This window comes from Uncinocarpus reesii, genomic scaffold, assembly GCF_000003515.1.
Source record: "Uncinocarpus reesii 1704 scaffold_4 genomic scaffold, whole genome shotgun sequence".
Lineage (NCBI taxonomy): Eukaryota > Fungi > Ascomycota > Eurotiomycetes > Onygenales > Onygenaceae > Uncinocarpus > Uncinocarpus reesii.
The window spans coordinates 544,467-562,632 of NW_003052497.1; the positions used below are offsets into that span (position 1 = coordinate 544,467).

An 18,166-nucleotide genomic window follows, 5' to 3' on the forward strand; every position below is an offset into this window, starting at 1 on the left:
CCCTCACCTTACCGTTTTCGTTGAGGTGAGAGCCCTTCAAGGCCAATTCCCGGTCAGGAGGGTGGCCGCCAGGCTGGTCGCTTGTCGCGCCATTTTTCCTTTGGCTTTTGTTTTGGTCATCATCCCAAGGCTTGACGCTTATGGGCATGCCAGTTATTCGCTCAATGGTGAGAAATCGAGAGGTTCAGAACGAAACAAAGTGGGGATGCGGAGAGCCTCGTCCATCAAGAGAGAAGTTGGTGAGAACCCATGTCTGTGGGCTCTCGCCCGTCGGCTACCGTTTTCCCTTTTCGGCCAGCTACAGAATATGATTACTCACACAATCTTTCGTCTACGTAAAGGATAACCGTTTTCTTGCGCATTAGAAAACTTCGGCGATTCCTCCGCTTCTTACGCAGTCTGCTTTTTGGACTTAAACATGACTAGTCGCCGTGAATTTACCTGACCGATTATTCAACTGGTCAAATTTAAAACGAGACAATGGCAAAGCGAACGTTCTAATGACGAGACTACGATACAAATACGAGCGATATCTTTCATGACACCTTTTACACCTACCTCGACCTTTCGGTTCTGAACGACGCAGAGAGATTCTCCCAAACCCTTTCCTCACTTCTCACCCCCTGTACACGCGCTGATCATACGACTGATATGACTAGAATATCAGAACACCCTCATCCCATCGAATACACTGTCGCTTGTATATACACTTATCAGGACTATTCAACAACTTTATCTGCCGGGCGCGACCTGCATTTAAGGCGAACCGCTGAAAACTGAGTGGAAATGGAAAAGAGTCAAAAATCTGAAGAGGACTCTTAACGGACGACGATGACCAAGTCACGTTACGTTCCATTAGAGGACTATTGGTACCTGTATATTGCTTACCTGTGAGACAACATGCTAAATTGTTTATTAGAGTACATACGCACTGTTGCATGTATATATCTAAGGCCAAGGAGCTGTATAGATACATGAGAAGTCAACAAAGCATGAATAGACGTCATAGGCATTTATTAACATTTGATACACAGAGAGTGGCCGAAATACCCATTGTTAGCTGCTATCCTTTTCTAGTAACGTTTAAACCCCAAACTATGCACCCACCAGCTCGATCCCTTTGAATTTGAAAATGAAAAGCAAATAATAAACACATCAATCAAGGACTGGTACTTCAAACCCTCCCTTTCCCTTTCATCCTCCCAGAAGGTCCCGGACTAGCTCCACTGCTTCCACTTGCCTGAACACCCTTTGCCCTACCAGGCCCAGCCTCATCCTCGGGGTCATCTTCCCACCCGCCATTGATTTCGATGATATCAATCATCGTGGGCGCATGCTCGTAAGCCGTGTAGCTCGTCTTGGTGCTTCCGGACGCGGCACCGTCGCGTTTGGATTGGGTTTGGCGGCGGAGGTAGACGTGCTGCGTGTCTTCGGGGTGGTGCTCGGAGATGTCGCGGATGGCGAATGGGCGGGTTGTGGGCGGGGGGATGCCGATTAGGTGGTGGAGAAAGCGTTTGCGGGTTTGGGGAATGGACTGTTTTGTGTGCAAGACGGGGCAAGGCGGGAGGGTTTCAGTTAGTATAGTTACTTGGAAACAGGGGGGATGGGTATATGGGCGGGGGCTTCTTTTGAGCTGTTATGGGTTGCATACCTCGTTGCTGGAGAGGGCGTGGAACATTAGGAGCTCCGGGTCATTTAGGATACTCATCGCTGCGTGTCTGCGCTCGCGCATCTCTGAGGTTGCTCGGAGCTCGTCGGGGTGCGCATAGCTGGATATGCGGCTGGATGAAAAGCGACCGGGGCCTTTGCGTGTTTGCGGACGGCCGGCTGCAGTGGGGTTTTCATTCAAGGTTAGCTGGGGGTTCAGAGACATGGTAGATTCCAGTGCAAAAGTCCAATATAAAAAAAATAAATAAATAAATAAATGATGCGATTCGCATGCAAATCTGGGCATGGTGCGTCGCGCGTAACGAATTGGGGGCATAAAGGTTCCCATAGGGAACCAAATATACACAAGGAGAACATCAAGGCTTCTTAAATGGAGTAGAAATTCACCAAAGAACCGGTTGTGTCTAGGGTATCTCATGAGCCATCAGGCTGGGTGGGTGAGCGAGACTCACAAGCAGACCCTTTTTCAGTCCTCTCCATCGGTTCAGCTTCGACTTCACCTCCTCCAGCCGTCGTCATATCATTGTCGAAATTCATGGCTTTTTTTATGTTTTGATGCTGGACTTCAATCCAAGGCTCCAAACGTTCCAAGCACAACTTTATTGGCAAATGGGCGACCGTTGGTCAAGATGCTGACAACGCGTTAAGGCTTTTTAAAACGGGGCGGAAATCTGCTGGTCTTAGAACCCAGGGATAAACTGACGGGGATTGAGGTATATGGTAATTAGGTACTCAGGAGTTACTCTTGGGATCCAAGAGCGGGGTCCAGAGCTCGTTGACATTCGAATGTACTCGTTTTGATGGGTTGGAACAGATCACACTGTCACATTGGCCAGTAGCTAAGATATCACTATATTAGAAAGAATAATGAAGAGCTTTGATGGTGGAATGCTGTATGTCGTCTACCTGTTTCCAACGTGTAGTTACTCGTTAGTCATTTAAGGACCTCCAGGCTCGTGACCTGGAGAGAAGAACAAATTTGCTGCTCAACGTTGATACCGGAAGTTGAAAGGCTACTGATTTCAGGGTTAACTGGATGGTATTTATTCGACCCTCGAGGCTCAAGGCTCTGAAAGCTCATTGTTGTCGTCTCTGAAAATACGCTTAACTTCTATAAAAAGAATATCGTCGCTTCTCAATATATCTAAGAAAGACAAGGGGTATATAACTGACTGCAACTCAAAAGACCAGAATAATAAGTACAACAACCAACTAATTGAGTGCCGCCAACTGTGCTGCCAAACCCCCCTTGTCATATCTGACGTATTTACCCTTCCCTTTATCAATTTCGTGATACCGGTCCCAGAATCTTGCGTATAGGGGCTCAATCAAGCTTTGCACTTCCTTGGCCAAAGCAGTACGCACCTGGCGCTCAATGTTATATGACTGATGGCGCGCAATCAAGTCTTCAAACGAAGAGTTGAATGCTTTAAATTTGTCTTTGATGATATCTTTGTCCTTTGATGATAGGGATTTGACAATTGCAGTAGAGTCGACTGGTCCACCGGACGTCGGGCGCGCTCCTCGGCTTGTGTATTGTACATCGAGGAGCTGGGACGATGGGTCACGCCAAGCGTCGATGTAAATCGATACGGCTTTCTTGCGCCAAATTTCAAGACGAGCTTCGTTCTCCGGCGTTGAAAGATACTTGGAGAGCTCATTGCTACTCTGAATGGACCGGTCGACGACGCATACACAGTTAGCAAGGAAGACCCCGACAGTCGATTTCGTCCTGAGGAGGTTCCTTGCTCGAATATCGAGTGCTGAAAGTAATGCATCTATCATATCAAGGATGAAATGGGACAGGATAGTCGAACTGTCCGGGTTAACGTCCAATGGCGTGCTATTGTTTGAGCTGGATGGCTTCCAAGTTTCCCGTCTCCAAGAGACCGTGAGAAATGGAGGCAAGAGGGGGTGGAATATGCTGTCTAAGTTGACAGCGAGCTCATTCCCTCATTCACTAGAGGGACTGCGGGCCCCGTCGTCGGGCAATACCGCAATATTAGAGGCCTTGCGGCGCGTTTCTTCTAATAGCTCAGAGAGAGATGATTTCGCGGTCTCCCGGATTGGCCGAAGCGCCTCGAAAAAAAGGGTTTTCAACTCTCCGGTTTTTGAATCGAGGCGATATGACAAAGAAGTGACGATTTCGATAATATCAAACGCGAGAAAACAATCCGTCATCAAGTTGGTTTTGATATACATGTTCAGTTCTCTAAGCGTTTTCGAAAACTCTGCCAGAGCAAATCGACATGTGGACTGTAAAGCTTTCCTTTGCCAATCGGGCGGGAATACCCTGCTCACACTTTCGTATTCGGCGAGAAACATCTCTTCAATGCCACTAGCATAGACACCAATACCGTTCGTCCCTTGCTTATAGGGGCCATCGGCTGGTCGCCGCTTGGCGGTACTGACGGAGGCAGTCGCAAGATTTTGCAAGCTGGATGTGAGATAAGGACCCCGGGTTTCCGCATATATCGTTACAGCAGGGTTTTCATTTTGGCCGCCCGTTGAAATATTCTTTGAGGCATTGGAGATTGCTGCACAGAGTGGGGCTAAATCTTGAGCTTTGTCACTGGGAATTGACGGGAAAGGAATTTCTAGAGACGTCATTAGCAAGTATGATCAGCTGGCTTAATCCTGTCGGAAACATACGCTTCGTTAAATAATGGAGTGGTTCGACAATGCCAACGTTTTCCTGCAGAATCGAGCGATACAAGTCTTGAACTCGGTTGCTACCTGTACTTAAAAGGACGGTAAATTCTGAGATTGCCTTTTGGTTAGACCGAAGTTTTGTGGCATGAAGGTCGGTAAGGGCAATGTTGATGCGATTCAAAGCGCCTAGGTATTGGGGCAAGCCGGTACTCTCAGGACTATAGAGCTTGCGTTAGAGAGGTCAATCGAAGGCAGGAGGACACAGTACCCAGCACGAATAATGGCCTCTTCTTTCCCTTTGACGTCTAATGGTCGACGAAGTCTTTCAATTGCCTCGTTTACCTTCTCAATATTGCTATTCGTGACTTGGAGGCCATGGGTGTTGTTGTAGATTGGACCAATGGCATCCTTTACCACCTTCCCACTAGCTTCAAGACGCGATAATGAACCCTGGATTCTCTTCGTAAGTGTATTGAGCTTCTCGAGGTCTGCGTACAGAACCTCCACCTCTGCGCTTTCTTCCGCATGTACGGCGTTTCGTGGGGCGACCATGGTGCCTATGGTAACGGGCGGGTCAGCGAGGACAAAGGATCCGGGAGGTGAACAAAGGGGAGAGCAAGAAAATAGTTACCGGTAACCACTGGATTCCTTACTTGATGGTCTGGCATGCGCCGGTCATCGTCCGCGATAGCACTGTTCCAATGCCTTGATGCCGCTCCGCATCGCAGCCAACACGCCGTTTGACGGGATGAGGTCACTGCCACTTCCCGAATGGGCAGCTGAACAACGCCGCTTCAACGGAGATGACTAAGCTGGGTACCACGTGCTCTGTTAACTAACGATGAGGTCATCGCCGGGTCTGGCCCGTGAGCATCCCCAACAACACCTTATGAACCCCGTGTCATCCTTACAACTCTGGCATTGATGGATTTTCATACTCCTGGAGTCAATCTGGCAGTGTCCTTGCTGCAATGGGCGCTGCCAGGGTTTTATCAAGCAGGTGGAAGTGGCTATCAGGAGCTGGTGTACTCCTAAGCAGTGGGTGTTCCGCCGCCTTTGTGTTTACCAATAATGGACTGCCAGTAAATTGTGATTCAGGACGCAACATCGGATCTTGGACGAACCAAGTTGGCGCCCGTTCGTCATCCTCAAATCGCAATGGGGACTCAACGCCCGAAGATGATTCGCATGGGGGCCGTCCGCCAACGGAGAAAATCTCGGAAGAAGAACTATCAGCGTGGAAGAAACTGACCCACAAACTCGGGATTGCGAAAGATTCTTCCGGTTCTGCAGAGTGGACGGAACATCTAAAAAGCTATATCGTACCGACATGGACCGCACTGCTTCCGGACAAACTGCAAAATCTTCAACGCGAACTATCTATGGCCCCAGGGTCCTTGGCCGATGAAATCTGGGCAGAAGCGCAAGACGCAAGTATAAACCCGGAGATAACAAGCCGGGCCGCGGTACGGATTAGCGATGGGATATGTCGGGAAGAGCGGTATTTTCAGTGGCGACGGCGACGGATGATAGCAAAAAAGCTGGCTGAATACCTTGACCTTAAAGAGGATGTCCATCCAGATGACGTACCGGTTATTGCCATGTGCGCATCTGGTGGTGGCCTGCGTGCACTCGTTGCAGGCACTGGCTCGTACCTTGCTGCAAAGGAAGCTGGACTATGGGACTGCGCCATGTACACTGCCGGTGTCAGCGGATCTTGTTGGCTACAGGCGATATATCACTCGTCTCTTGCGAAACAAGATTTTGGTGTCATGGTCAAACATCTCAGAAGTAGGCTTGGTGTCCACGTCGCTTTTCCGCCCACCGCCTTGAATCTACTCACAACAACCCCAACAAATAAATATCTGCTTAGGAGTCTTGTGGAAAAAATGAAAGGTGATCCTAACGCAGATTTTGGCCTGGTCGATATATATGGGCTTCTACTGGCTTCGAGACTGCTTGTTCCTTCCGAAGGCGACATTCATCTCCTAGATCGGGATCTTAAATTATCAAACCAACGGCTGCATATCGACTCGGGCGCTCACCCCTTGCCTATATACACCGCCGTCCGGCATGAAATACCCAAAATTTCGGTATCTAAGGGTTCCGGAGATGCAAGCGAATTGGAAGAAATACGAAAAAAAGCAAAGCAGGAAAGCTGGTTTCAATGGTTTGAATTCACGCCACATGAGTTGTTCTGCGAAGAGTTTGGAGCTGGAATCCCGATTTGGGCACTTGGTCGACACTTTAAAGACGGTAAAGATGTTCCACCACAACAAGGGTTTCCAACACCCGAGTTGCGGATTCCTGCTTTAATGGGAGTGTGGGGTAGCGCTTTCTGTGCGACTCTGGCTCACTACTATAAAGAAATACGTCCAGCATTGGCGGGCATAACGGAGTTCACTGGAATTGCCTCGTTGATTGAGGAAAGAAATGAGGACCTTGCTCGGGTACATCCGATTGATCCAGCCACGGTGCCGAATTTTGTGCTTAGGTTAGAAGGCAGATTACCGCGGTCTTGCCCGGAATCCATTTTCAAAGATTCCCATCTTCGCCTAATGGATGCGGGAATGAGCAACAATTTGCCTATTTATCCATTACTACGAGCGGACCGGGACGTTGATCTGATTATCGCGTTTGATGTTTCGGCCGACATCCGTGAGGATAACTGGCTTTCCGAGGTTGATGGCTATGCCCGCCAACGTGGCATAAAAGGTTGGCCCATGGGGACAGGGTGGCCCAAAAGCGGGATCCAACCAGAAGAAACAGCCTCCATACTTCAAGTTGCAGAAGAAAGCCATGAAAAGGCCCAGCAAGCGGATGCGGATGCAGATCGAATTCCAAAGTTCCCGACCCATTTTGAACCAAGCACCTCTGACCTCACCTATTGCAATATTTGGGTTGGCTCCACGGAGGAAAGAACATCGACGGCTGAGCCACCTCCGTCAAAGAGGCTGACGTTTATGGACACAGGCGAGCGCGATTCCAATTTTCACCTTATGAGACCCGATGCAGGTATCGCAGTCGCCTATTTTCCATTGCTCCCGAATCCTGCAGCTGCTCCTCTTGTTTCTGACAGCGAGAAGCGCGGTTCCACCACGGAAGACACAAAAGCCGGTGCCTCAGCAGCCACGGTTCGTGGCGCTAGGGAAACTGGCAATGGCACTCCAATAGACCCCAATAGCGACGACTTCTTGAGCACGTGGAATTTTGTATATACCCCGGAGCAAGTTGACGCTGTGGTTGCGCTTGCAAAAGCGAATTTTGCTGAGGGTGAGGACCAGGTGAAAAGAGTGGTTCGAGGAATATATGAGCGGAAGAAGAAGGCCAGGTTGGACAGACAGCGCGAAGAAGACCTACAGGGGCTGAGTCAATTCTCGTAGGAGCGCGAGACGCAAGATAATGTATTTTTTGCTTTTGAACATATGTTATTTATATTCATTTATATCCAACTATAATCCTTCTTAACCACTCTGTACCTGCAAGCAATCGAGATGCGCTTCAAACTGCCAATATCAGTGCAGCAAACTCAAATGGGCTTCCTATATCATCACGTGACATGTTATTCGGACCATACCGGAAAAATGGATTTTTTGAATACTGTTGGATTACCATTCATCCAATCTGATATGTAGATTCCATGCCAAGAACATAGAACCCACATAGAAGCTCATGAGATCAATGTTTAAATTGGAAATCCATAGGAAGGGTCACCTACATAACTACTTGAAATGCATGAGTTCAGAATTCCAATCAGGAAGAAAGAATGGTGCCATTGATAAAAACTATTTTAAAAACCCTTCCACCCACTCACCTGAAGATAAAAACAGAAGAATAAAAACAAGAACTCATTTATTCACTCACTCAAAGACAAAAATATAAAAAAATCAGTTCTTCAAAATAAAATCATGTCTCTTCTGGATCTTCTTTATTTCTTCATCTACTAAAACAGACTCAAAGTCAACTAGACTTTCAGTAGAGATGAAGGAGGACAATAACAGCACAACAGATGCAAAGAATTACAACAGAGACAACAAAATTTATTCTGTGATTTTTTACAGAATTTCAAAAATCTGATTAGAGTCAGACACAGTCAACAGCACATCATTAAATAAAACACAGAGAGCTGAAGTTGATATCATCTGAAAAAGAGAAGCAGAGCAAGCAGACTTCATCAGCAGATCAGCAGTGGAACTTTCAATCTTTTTTTTTTCTATATATTTCATCAGTACAATTCATTATTCACAGAATATCAAACTACTCACATCATCAGTAGAAACACTTTCAATCTTTTTTCAAAGAGCTGTAACATCACTTCTGAGAGAGCCAACTTTAATTTCAATTCACTATTCAAATATATCAGTACAATTCAGCTAATAAATATATAGATAACTTATAATAAAAGTTTAAAAAAATATCTTCAAGAGATCTTTTTGCTTCTTCTGAAGCTGTCATGCCAGACTCTAACACTAGACTCTTTAGACCTTAGTAGCACACACCTCACTTGTATATAATCTCTCAACACTGCCTCTGTTCTTACACAGGTCAGTGATGAGCTCTATCTACTTATAGCATATACTATATACTTGCTTCCATCACATATTTTCTTATATTCTCTACACTAGTAGCTCATTTCTGTTTTGATTATATGTTCATTAGACCTAGCTCCTCACAGTTTCTCATCACTTTCTCTCACCATGAGAGACAGTTCATCAGACAGGCTGCTACCAGCACTTGCATCAAACATTAACACAACACATGACTTTTTATTGAAAGAAACAACACAAAACACTCTCCATCAACAAGATGAGCTGATGAACCTGCAGAAAGACCTCTGAAGACACTTGCTCAATGTCTGATCTTTCAACACTACCAGAACATCAGAAAACTTCTGAACAGCTGGGGCCATTCATGCAATCTCCCATAAGAATGAATGAAATTGAAATTGTACTGCAAACAGCTGAGTCCAGCACTCACACTGACTCCCCCCCATCTGAACAGCAGGATGTGTCTCAAGACACTGAAACATGCACAAGCCACACTCTTGCTGCCTCTGCAAACAATCTGTTGAATACTGAGAACAATAATCAAGATGAAGTCTTGCTTGTAAAATTAAGTAAAGAACTACAAGTTCTACAACAGAAAAAACATATTCAAGACCTGCAACAGAAAATCAATGCAATGTGTGCAATTATAGAAAGAAGAACCACTCCAATAGAGAAATTTCCTCACTACACAGTTTCAATCTTCACTCCATGCCAACCAAGACTGGAAAAAATGCTACATGTGTGAAATCTAAATGAATCTCTACAAGAAGCCACCACCCAGATGGTCACACTCTCAGAAAGTCACTCAAACATTCAGACTGAAACAGATGAAGTCTCATGACTACAATCACTAAGTACAGTAGATGCAGGCAGGGCTCCAACATGCAAGAATGATAAAAAGTTTGCAGTTAAGAATCTCAAAGAACTTGAGAAATTTCTAAATCAATACATGATATTTCACACATATCAAGCAGCATACTTTAGAGATCACAATGATCACAAGATGCTTGAAGCAGTACAACATTTTGAAATCAAGCTTCTTATCAAGTGAAATCACCACACCACCACTCTAATCATCCTACTCTCATAAATCAAATTCAGCAATTGACTCTCATAACAGATCATGAACTCTGAAAGAGTCTTCTGGGACACTGAGCACAAATATCTTGAGCTGAAACAGTGAGATAATCAATTCATTCATGACTTCAGCAGCATTCTCAAGTCATTTGAATGGTGACTTTCATACAAATACACAGAGAAACAGTGCAAGATGCATCTTGTTTGCAAAATTCTCTCAGAAATCAGATCTGAATTTGACAAACATGCTGTCACTATTGACAACTTGTCCTATGAAGAACTTGTCACACAACTGGCCATCTGCAAAGATAATATTAAAGAGTGTACAGAGAAACTTAAGAAAAGCACAAAGAGCTTCTCAAGAAAATCACAAAAGAAAGAAAAATCCAACTCTCATAAGTGCAAGACCACAAGTGATAAATCATGGTGCAATCTTCACAAAAGATCAGAACACTCCACTGAAGAATGCTTTCTCAGAAAAAAGCTGAAGATAAATTCAAAAAAATCTACAGACAAAGTGTCAAAAAATAAATAAAAAAAGCTATTAATATCATGATAGCTCTCAATCTTCACAAATTGTGACATGCCAGTTCACTTTCATTTCTCATTATGATTCAGATCAAAACTCCCAAGAGCATCAAAGATGTGCTCATTTTAGTAGACTCTGGAGTGGAAGCCAACTTTGTGAGTCAATTTTGGGTCAAGTCACAAGGTCTAATATTAAAGTTCATGATGCTAAAATTAGTTTAAGTCATTGATGGACATCAAGTGCAAATCTTTGGGACATATGATCTTGCAGTCAGCACAACTGACCACAAGAGAACAATGCAAGAAGCACAACAAGTATTTGAAGCAGTTATCTTGAACATTTATAATATGATTCTGAAATTCTTCTGACTCAAAACCATTAACCCAATTGTCAACTGACAGAAAGACAATTGAGTCTATCATCTAGAAGAAGAAGAATCAAATGAAGAATCTGACTTCATAACAGCTGAGACAGCAATAAAAGAGATTCTCTCCAGCACACCCACATATCTTATCTCAATTGACAAACTATTTGCACAAAACACAGAAAGTATTGCACTCAATGCAACCACACATGTAAATATTCTGAAACTATCAGAATTTGTGCAGCTGTTTGCACACCTCTTCTCAGAAGAAAACATCAACATTTTAGAGTATCACTCAACAGCAGAACACACCATTGAATTGAAATTTGGCAAAAAACCACCATTTCTATCAATATACAATCTCTCAGAAAGTGAACTTGCTGTCCTCTGAAAATATATAGCAGCTGCACTAGAAAAAGAATGGATTCAATCCTCAAAAAGCCCCACCAGTGCATTAATATTATTCATTCTGAAAAAAGATGGTGGTCTACACCTCTATGTAGACTACAGAGAATTAAACTGCATTACACTCAAAAACTGTCATCCACTGCTGCTGATGACAGAAATGTTGAATAGACTAGCAGAAGTAAAATTATACACCAAACTAGATCTCCACAACATTTATCATCACATTTACATCTGATGAAAAGACCACTGGATGACAGCATTCTGCACACACTATAAATATTATGAATACTGTGTTCTATCTTTTGGACTCACCAACACTCCAGCAACATTTCAAGTATACATTAATGAAGCTCTAGCTGACCTGCTAGATGTGTGTTGTGTGGTGTATCTTGATGATATTCTCATCTATTTTAATATAATGAATGAGCACACCACACATGTTCAGACAGTTCTAAAACACTTGAAGCAAGCTTGTCTTTTCATCAAGAATAGTAAATGTGAGTTTGCTACTGACAAGACTTTCTTTCTCAGATTTATAGTCAGCCCAAATGACATTTCAATGGAGGAAGAAAGAGTCAAGATCATTCTTGAATAATTTAATCTCACTAGTGTTAAGAAGATTCAATTCTTTTTGAAGTTTACAAATTTTTACTGCAGATTCATTCACTTCTATTTGAAAATTGTCAACCCACTCTTTGCACTCACTGCAGGAGAAAAGAAAGAAAAGCAGAGATCAACATTCATCTGAACTGAAGAAGCTTAAAGCATATTTAACTAACTCAAAAAGTACTTCACATCTGCTCCATTACTTGCTCACTTCAATTACTGGTGTCAAATTAAACTCAAACTTGATATCTCAACTCATGCTATTGCAGTCATCTTGTCATAACTTCAGAAGAACAATCTCTGACACTCTGTCATCTTCTGATTCTGAAAGCTGATAGATACTGAAACTCACTATAATATTCATAACAAAGAGCTTCTAGCAATAGTTGCTGTCTTCAAGCACTGGAGACACTATCTGAAGAGGAGTCAGAAATCAGTAATTGTCTTGTCAGATCATGTCAATCTTCAATATTTTATGACAACTAAGACATTGAACTGATGTCAGGCAAGATGAGCAGAAGCATTCAGCACATATGACTTCATATTGCAGCATCATTCAGAAAAAATGAATTCTGCAGACACATCCAGTCATCACACAGACTACACAGACTTCTATCATGATGAGACACTGTTGTCCACACTGCAACAAAAACTTAGACATGAAGTTAATCAAGACTGAAATATGAATTTCAACAAAGCAATCATACTTCTTGCAAACTGTGTACAGATGCACAACAGCAAACAAAGAATTTCAACATCAATCATCACAGCAGACAGCACAGAGCTCTCAATCAACTCACACAACTCATCACAATCTGATTCTACTGATAGCATTAGAGAATCTTTTAGAATTCTTGTGCCACAGATAATAATAAATACTATCATGACATCTGAGACAGCTTACTCTGACATGCTCAAATTCTTGACATTGCTACTCCAGCAAATCCAAGGCCTTGACACATTTGTTGTATGCTGGAAGCACAAAATAGAGGAGAAAGATACACTTGAAGCTAATGAATCAATATGAATCTTTTCTGAAAACAAAATTCTACATGTGAATGATCATGCTTATGTATCACAGTAAAAAGCACTTATTGCTGAAATTCTTCACACCAACCATGACAATCTGCAAGACAGCCACTTTGAAATCAAAAGAATCATTGAGACTATCTGAGAAAAGTACTATTGGCATGGACTATTCTGAGATATTGCAGAATATGTGCAAAGCTGTGACACATGTCAATACATTAAGTCTCAACACCACAAACAATATGGCAAATTGGACACCATTTCATTGTCCACAAAATTCTTTAAAATCTTAATCATAAATCTCATCACAGAACTACTCCTGTCTTCATGAAAAGATTAAATCTATAATATCATCTTAGTCATAGTTGACATCCTCACCAAGTTCACAATTTACCTACTGTACAGAAAAGATATCACTGTGGAGCAACTTGCAGAATTGTGCTATGAGCATGTTTTCATCATATATGAGACATCTCAACACATAATTTCTGACTGAGAATCACTGTTCACAAGCAAATACTGATCAACTCTATGCTTCTATTTCAGCACACAACATAAGCTTAGTACTGCTTTTCACTCTCAAACAGACAGACAAACTGAGTGCTAAAATTAAACTCTGAAGCAATACTTACACTGCTTTATAAATTTTCATCAAGACAACTGAACTCAATGACTTCTCATGACTTAACATGTCTACAATCAATCTCAGCATAGCTTCACAGATGAAGTATCAGCAGTAGCTCTAATAAAATATCAATCAGATCTCTCTATCAATGTCAGTCAAGTGTCAGAGCATCCAGTTATACACACCACAGAATGTGCAGAAACATTGACAGACATTTGCAGAAAGCTGAGTGACAAACTTCAACAGATGCAAGATTCACAAAAGACATACTATAACATCAAGCATCTGCCACAAAGTTATAAGATGAGTGACTTAGTCATGCTCAATATCAAGAATCTCAAAATGATTCACCCTGCAAGAAAACTTGATCACAACTTTGTTGATTTATTTGAAATCATTGCAGTCTGAAGAAAGCAATCATATAAGCTTCAACTACTCTCAATCTACTGCAGCATCCACTCTGTCTTTCACATCTCTCTCTTGAAATCTTACATCAAATGTGAGGGAGTGCCACCACTGCCAGAGTCAGAACTGGTGGACAGGGAAGATAAATTTATAGTGAATGAAATATTTAACAAGTGCATCTGATGAAAGAAAGTTGAATATCTAGTCTGATGACTTGAATGGAGATCACAAGATGACACTTGAGAATCTGAAGAAAATGTTGCAGATACAGAGATAATGAAAATATTTTTTAAAGAAGAGAAAATGCAGAATGCAACAAGATTATCAGTCTCAAAGCACAGCAAATGCTAAACATCTATTTTTAAAAACACAAAATGCTCTATTTTCATAATAAACTAAACACCAACAGGTGTCTCACATGGTTTAATGAAGCACTGAAAATAAAAAAGAGAGATGCAAACATTTTTTATTCAGATCTGAAGATCACTGTCTACAGCAGACTTAAAATTCTGAAGAACACAAAAAATAAAAAAGAAAAATTGCCCAAAGACCACAATCTAAGAGTGGACATTATGTCATGCAAAAAACATTTCTCATTCTCAAACAGAATCTCATTGCTTCATGAAGTCCCCCAAAATGCTCTCAGTATCAGATGAAAACTCACACAGCCTACATCAAACAGAGACAAAACCACAAGTCTCATGCTGAACTGAAATAATCACCACAACTGCAGCTACTGTCTGGAGTCATACATTGTCAGAGATGACAGCCCCACTGTTAAAGTCTTCTGATACAGCACAACTTCTCTTGCAGGAAGAGTCAACATCACTCTTATTGATGACACTTTTATCATCATCATCATCATCATTGTTGTCACTATCAGCATCTCAGATGGTGGAGGAGGTGGAGGTGGAGACAACAGATGAAGAGTAATCATTATCAGAATCATCAACAGTCTCAGATTGAGTAGCCTGCAGTGCACAGCATCTAGCAACACCAGTAAGAGCAGCTACCTGAGCTCTCTAGAATCACACCAGAGCTACAGACTGATTAAGTTTGACAACAAGCTGTTGAAGCTCATTGCAGTCAGGCTGGATGACACAATTCAATTTTCTGTTGAAGAAGATCAGACCACAGAGATTAATGATCTGCTGAAGAGTCTCACTGTTCTCTGCCTACCAACATACACCCATCAGCACTATATTTATCAACAGAACTCACTGGCAGCACATACAGAAATGCAGAGACAATGTGTCTTGTGGCATTCTTCACACTTCTTTCTTTCTGGAAGGACAGCACAGGAAAAATCAGAATTCTCATAGTAAGAGAGGCAGTGGATGCACAGAACACATCTATCAACAAACAGTATGTTAGCAAATAGTTAATACCCACACCAAATAAACACATCAGCAACAGCATTATAAGTGAAAAATTCACACAAATGACAACAAGTTCTTATCAAAAAACACAAAGACAGCAATAAAATAACAAAATAAAAGCATTTACAGCAATAAAAAATTCATGAAACATCACAAACAGCATTGACACTGCACCAGCAAGAATACAATACTGAAAGCAATAACAGAAATAGCCATGAAGATCAGATATCATAACAAAGTCAACTACTGCACCAGAACAGTAACTTGCACACAACAAGCAGCAAAATCAGTAAAACAACTCACCCACAACATAGAATGTTCACCATTCTACATTCAACACATTGATGAGACTCACAAAAGAGAAGATTCAGTCATAGTGGCAGGAAGACAGGCAAGCAACAGCAGACAGACAGATGCAGGTAAAAACACTTCTTTAAAGCAATGATGTTATGGAGAGAAGAAGAGAAGAGAAAGAAGTGCAGCAGATCACAAATGTTCTTTGTTATTTATTCTGATATAGTACTAATTCTGATTGAGAAAAGACACTTTCAGCTCAATGAGAGTATCTGTCCCAACACACCACATATGACTCATCTAACTTACATCAGCATTTCACTTACATCACCACCACTTATCTCACCACTCTGCTTATCTCACCACACTGGCACCATCATGCCACACCCACACCCACATCACAACTGCACAACACCACTCAAGCTATCCACCACTCAACAACACTGCAAGCAGCCAAACAATTAGGTATCAACATCTAACACTACACTGATAGCAACATCTATAAACTACAATGATCATCAGAGACAGCTCTCAACAAACAGGAGGGCAATTGTCATGCCAGACTCTAATGCTAGACTCTTTAAATCTTAGTAGCACACATCTCACTTGTATATAATCCCTCAACACTGCCCCTGTTCTTACACAGGTCAGCAATGAGCTCTATCTACTCATAGCATATACTATATACTTGCTTCCACCACATATTCTCTTATATCCTCTACACTAGTAGCTCATTCCTGTTTTGATTATACATCCATTAGACCTAGCTCCTCACAGAAGCACAAGAAGAGTATTTATATTAGAGAGCAGAAGTAGAGCAGCAGCAGTAGTAATAAAGAACAGAAAGAGAATTGAAATAATTGTTATTTTCTTAATAATACTGAAAAGATCAGCAGTCAGCTGACAGAGATTCTGAACATATATTTCTTTTGCAAGAGAGTTCATGATCAATTTAAACTTCTGATGAGCAGTCAGAAGCATTATAATCTGCTCATAATATCTATTATCAATTAACATACAAGCTTTCTTCATCAACACACAATTGCTGCATGTCTTGTTCATTCTCTGCTTGCAATCACAAAGCTTATCAAGATGTAAAGTATAGACTCAGTCTATACAGTGCATGCAAACAGTGAGCTTGCACTCATCTTCTTCTTCAGTCTTGTGATCATGCATTGCAGATCAGAAGAAGGAAGAGAGAGCAGTTGCAGAAGTAATGACAGAAATCAAGACATGTGCACTTCTGTAAGAAGTTATTTTCATTAAAATAAAAAAGCTATATCTGTTAACTAATGCTGTATATTTGCAGAAATCATTCAGAATTCCTCAATTTACTCAAAAATTAATAGTGAGTGAGGAGAAGAGAATGAAAATGAGAAGTGATTGAGAAGAGGAAAAGAAGAGAAGATGAAATTTATATGTGATATTTACATATATCAGAAATTCAAATATTTTAATTTTCTAATCAGAATATATTTCTACAGATTCATGTTTGTCTGAAATTCCAGTGAGTTTAATTTGCACTGTCTTCTCTAAATATTATAATTATATCAATCTGTCTCTATCTTAACTGAGAGCTCTTTCTATAACATTTGCAATTGAATTTAATGAAGATACAGCAAGTAAAACAGTTTATAATAAAGTATTGCATTTGCTAACATCTATTGCAGTTGTATCTGCTTCAAAATCAAACATTCTTTTTCATTACAAATTCATATTTGCTAGCAGAGCTTTAGAATCAACATGTTCTTTTTAATCAGAATAAAGCTGCTTTAATTGCAGTTATTTATTCTTTTCTTATTTATATACAGAGAGTTATTATCTTCAGTGCAGCAGCTGCTTGTATCAGAGAAGCTGCTTGTACTGAGACAGCTGCTTGCACTGAAACTGTTGCTTGCATCAGAGAAGCTGCTTGCATCAGAGCAGCTGCTTGTGTTGAGACTGCTGCTTGCACTGGAACTGCTGCTTGTACTGAAACTGCTGCTTGCACTGAAACTGTTGCTTGTATCAGAGAAGAAAGAGATTTAAAATTCTGATTATCATCTTCTTCTTTTTCTAATAGAGCTTGATTTTTATTAATTATTTTCTGTACAGTTGACAGATTCCCAGCAGACTGCTGTATCTTTTTAAATAACTTTTATTTAAACTTTCTTTTTAGTAATCTCTTCAGAAGCATTTTCTTTATCAATATAATATCATCAAGTATCTTGATCTTTTTCTTAGACTGTTGCTGAGATACTTTTACAGATAATATTTTTAATTTCATAAAGTTATTCTGTACAATATTACAGAGCTTCAGCTTTTTTATAATAATATTTCAGTACTGACTGAGTGTTCTGACATCTTCAGAGATTTAATCTCACTTATCAACATTAAGAAAGAGCTTTATCTGGATTGCAAGATTCATATATATCTCTATATCAAACAGTTAGAACTAATTAACTTCATTTATAAATGCATAAACTTAATCTACCCTTTATAAATCCCTTTCCCCCACACTCAACTGTTGTTGATATCCAAAAGTTTAATTATTCAGTAAAACCCATTACAGAAGTCATCAGTGTTAAATCCTCTTATAAAATA

General features: G+C 41.2%; 3 protein-coding genes across 3 annotated transcripts; 1 reads left to right on the forward strand and 2 right to left on the reverse strand.

Moving 5' to 3' along the window:
• Nucleotides 1-1,174: 1,174 nt before the first annotated feature.
• UREG_06304 (uncharacterized protein) lies at nt 1,175-2,205 on the reverse strand (the record flags this gene model as incomplete). Its single annotated transcript, XM_002583291.1, has 3 exons — nt 1,175-1,534; nt 1,652-1,827; nt 2,121-2,205. 3 exons carry the CDS (start codon nt 2,203-2,205, stop codon nt 1,175-1,177), a joined length of 621 nt encoding a protein of 206 aa, XP_002583337.1.
• Nucleotides 2,206-2,729: 524 nt separating this feature from the next.
• Nucleotides 2,730-4,872, reverse strand: UREG_06305 (uncharacterized protein; the record flags this gene model as incomplete). The annotated part of the gene is made up of 6 exons (XM_002583292.1): nt 2,730-2,812; nt 2,940-3,012; nt 3,034-3,596; nt 3,630-4,265; nt 4,321-4,538; nt 4,589-4,872. 6 exons carry the CDS (start codon nt 4,870-4,872, stop codon nt 2,730-2,732), a joined length of 1,857 nt encoding a protein of 618 aa, XP_002583338.1.
• A 419-nt stretch (nt 4,873-5,291) lies between these two features.
• On the forward strand, nt 5,292-7,703 carry UREG_06306 (uncharacterized protein; the record flags this gene model as incomplete). Its single annotated transcript, XM_002583293.1, has 1 exon — nt 5,292-7,703. The coding sequence occupies one exon, from the start codon at nt 5,292-5,294 to the stop codon at nt 7,701-7,703; it is 2,412 nt and encodes an 803-aa protein (XP_002583339.1).
• Nucleotides 7,704-18,166: the final 10,463 nt, after the last annotated feature.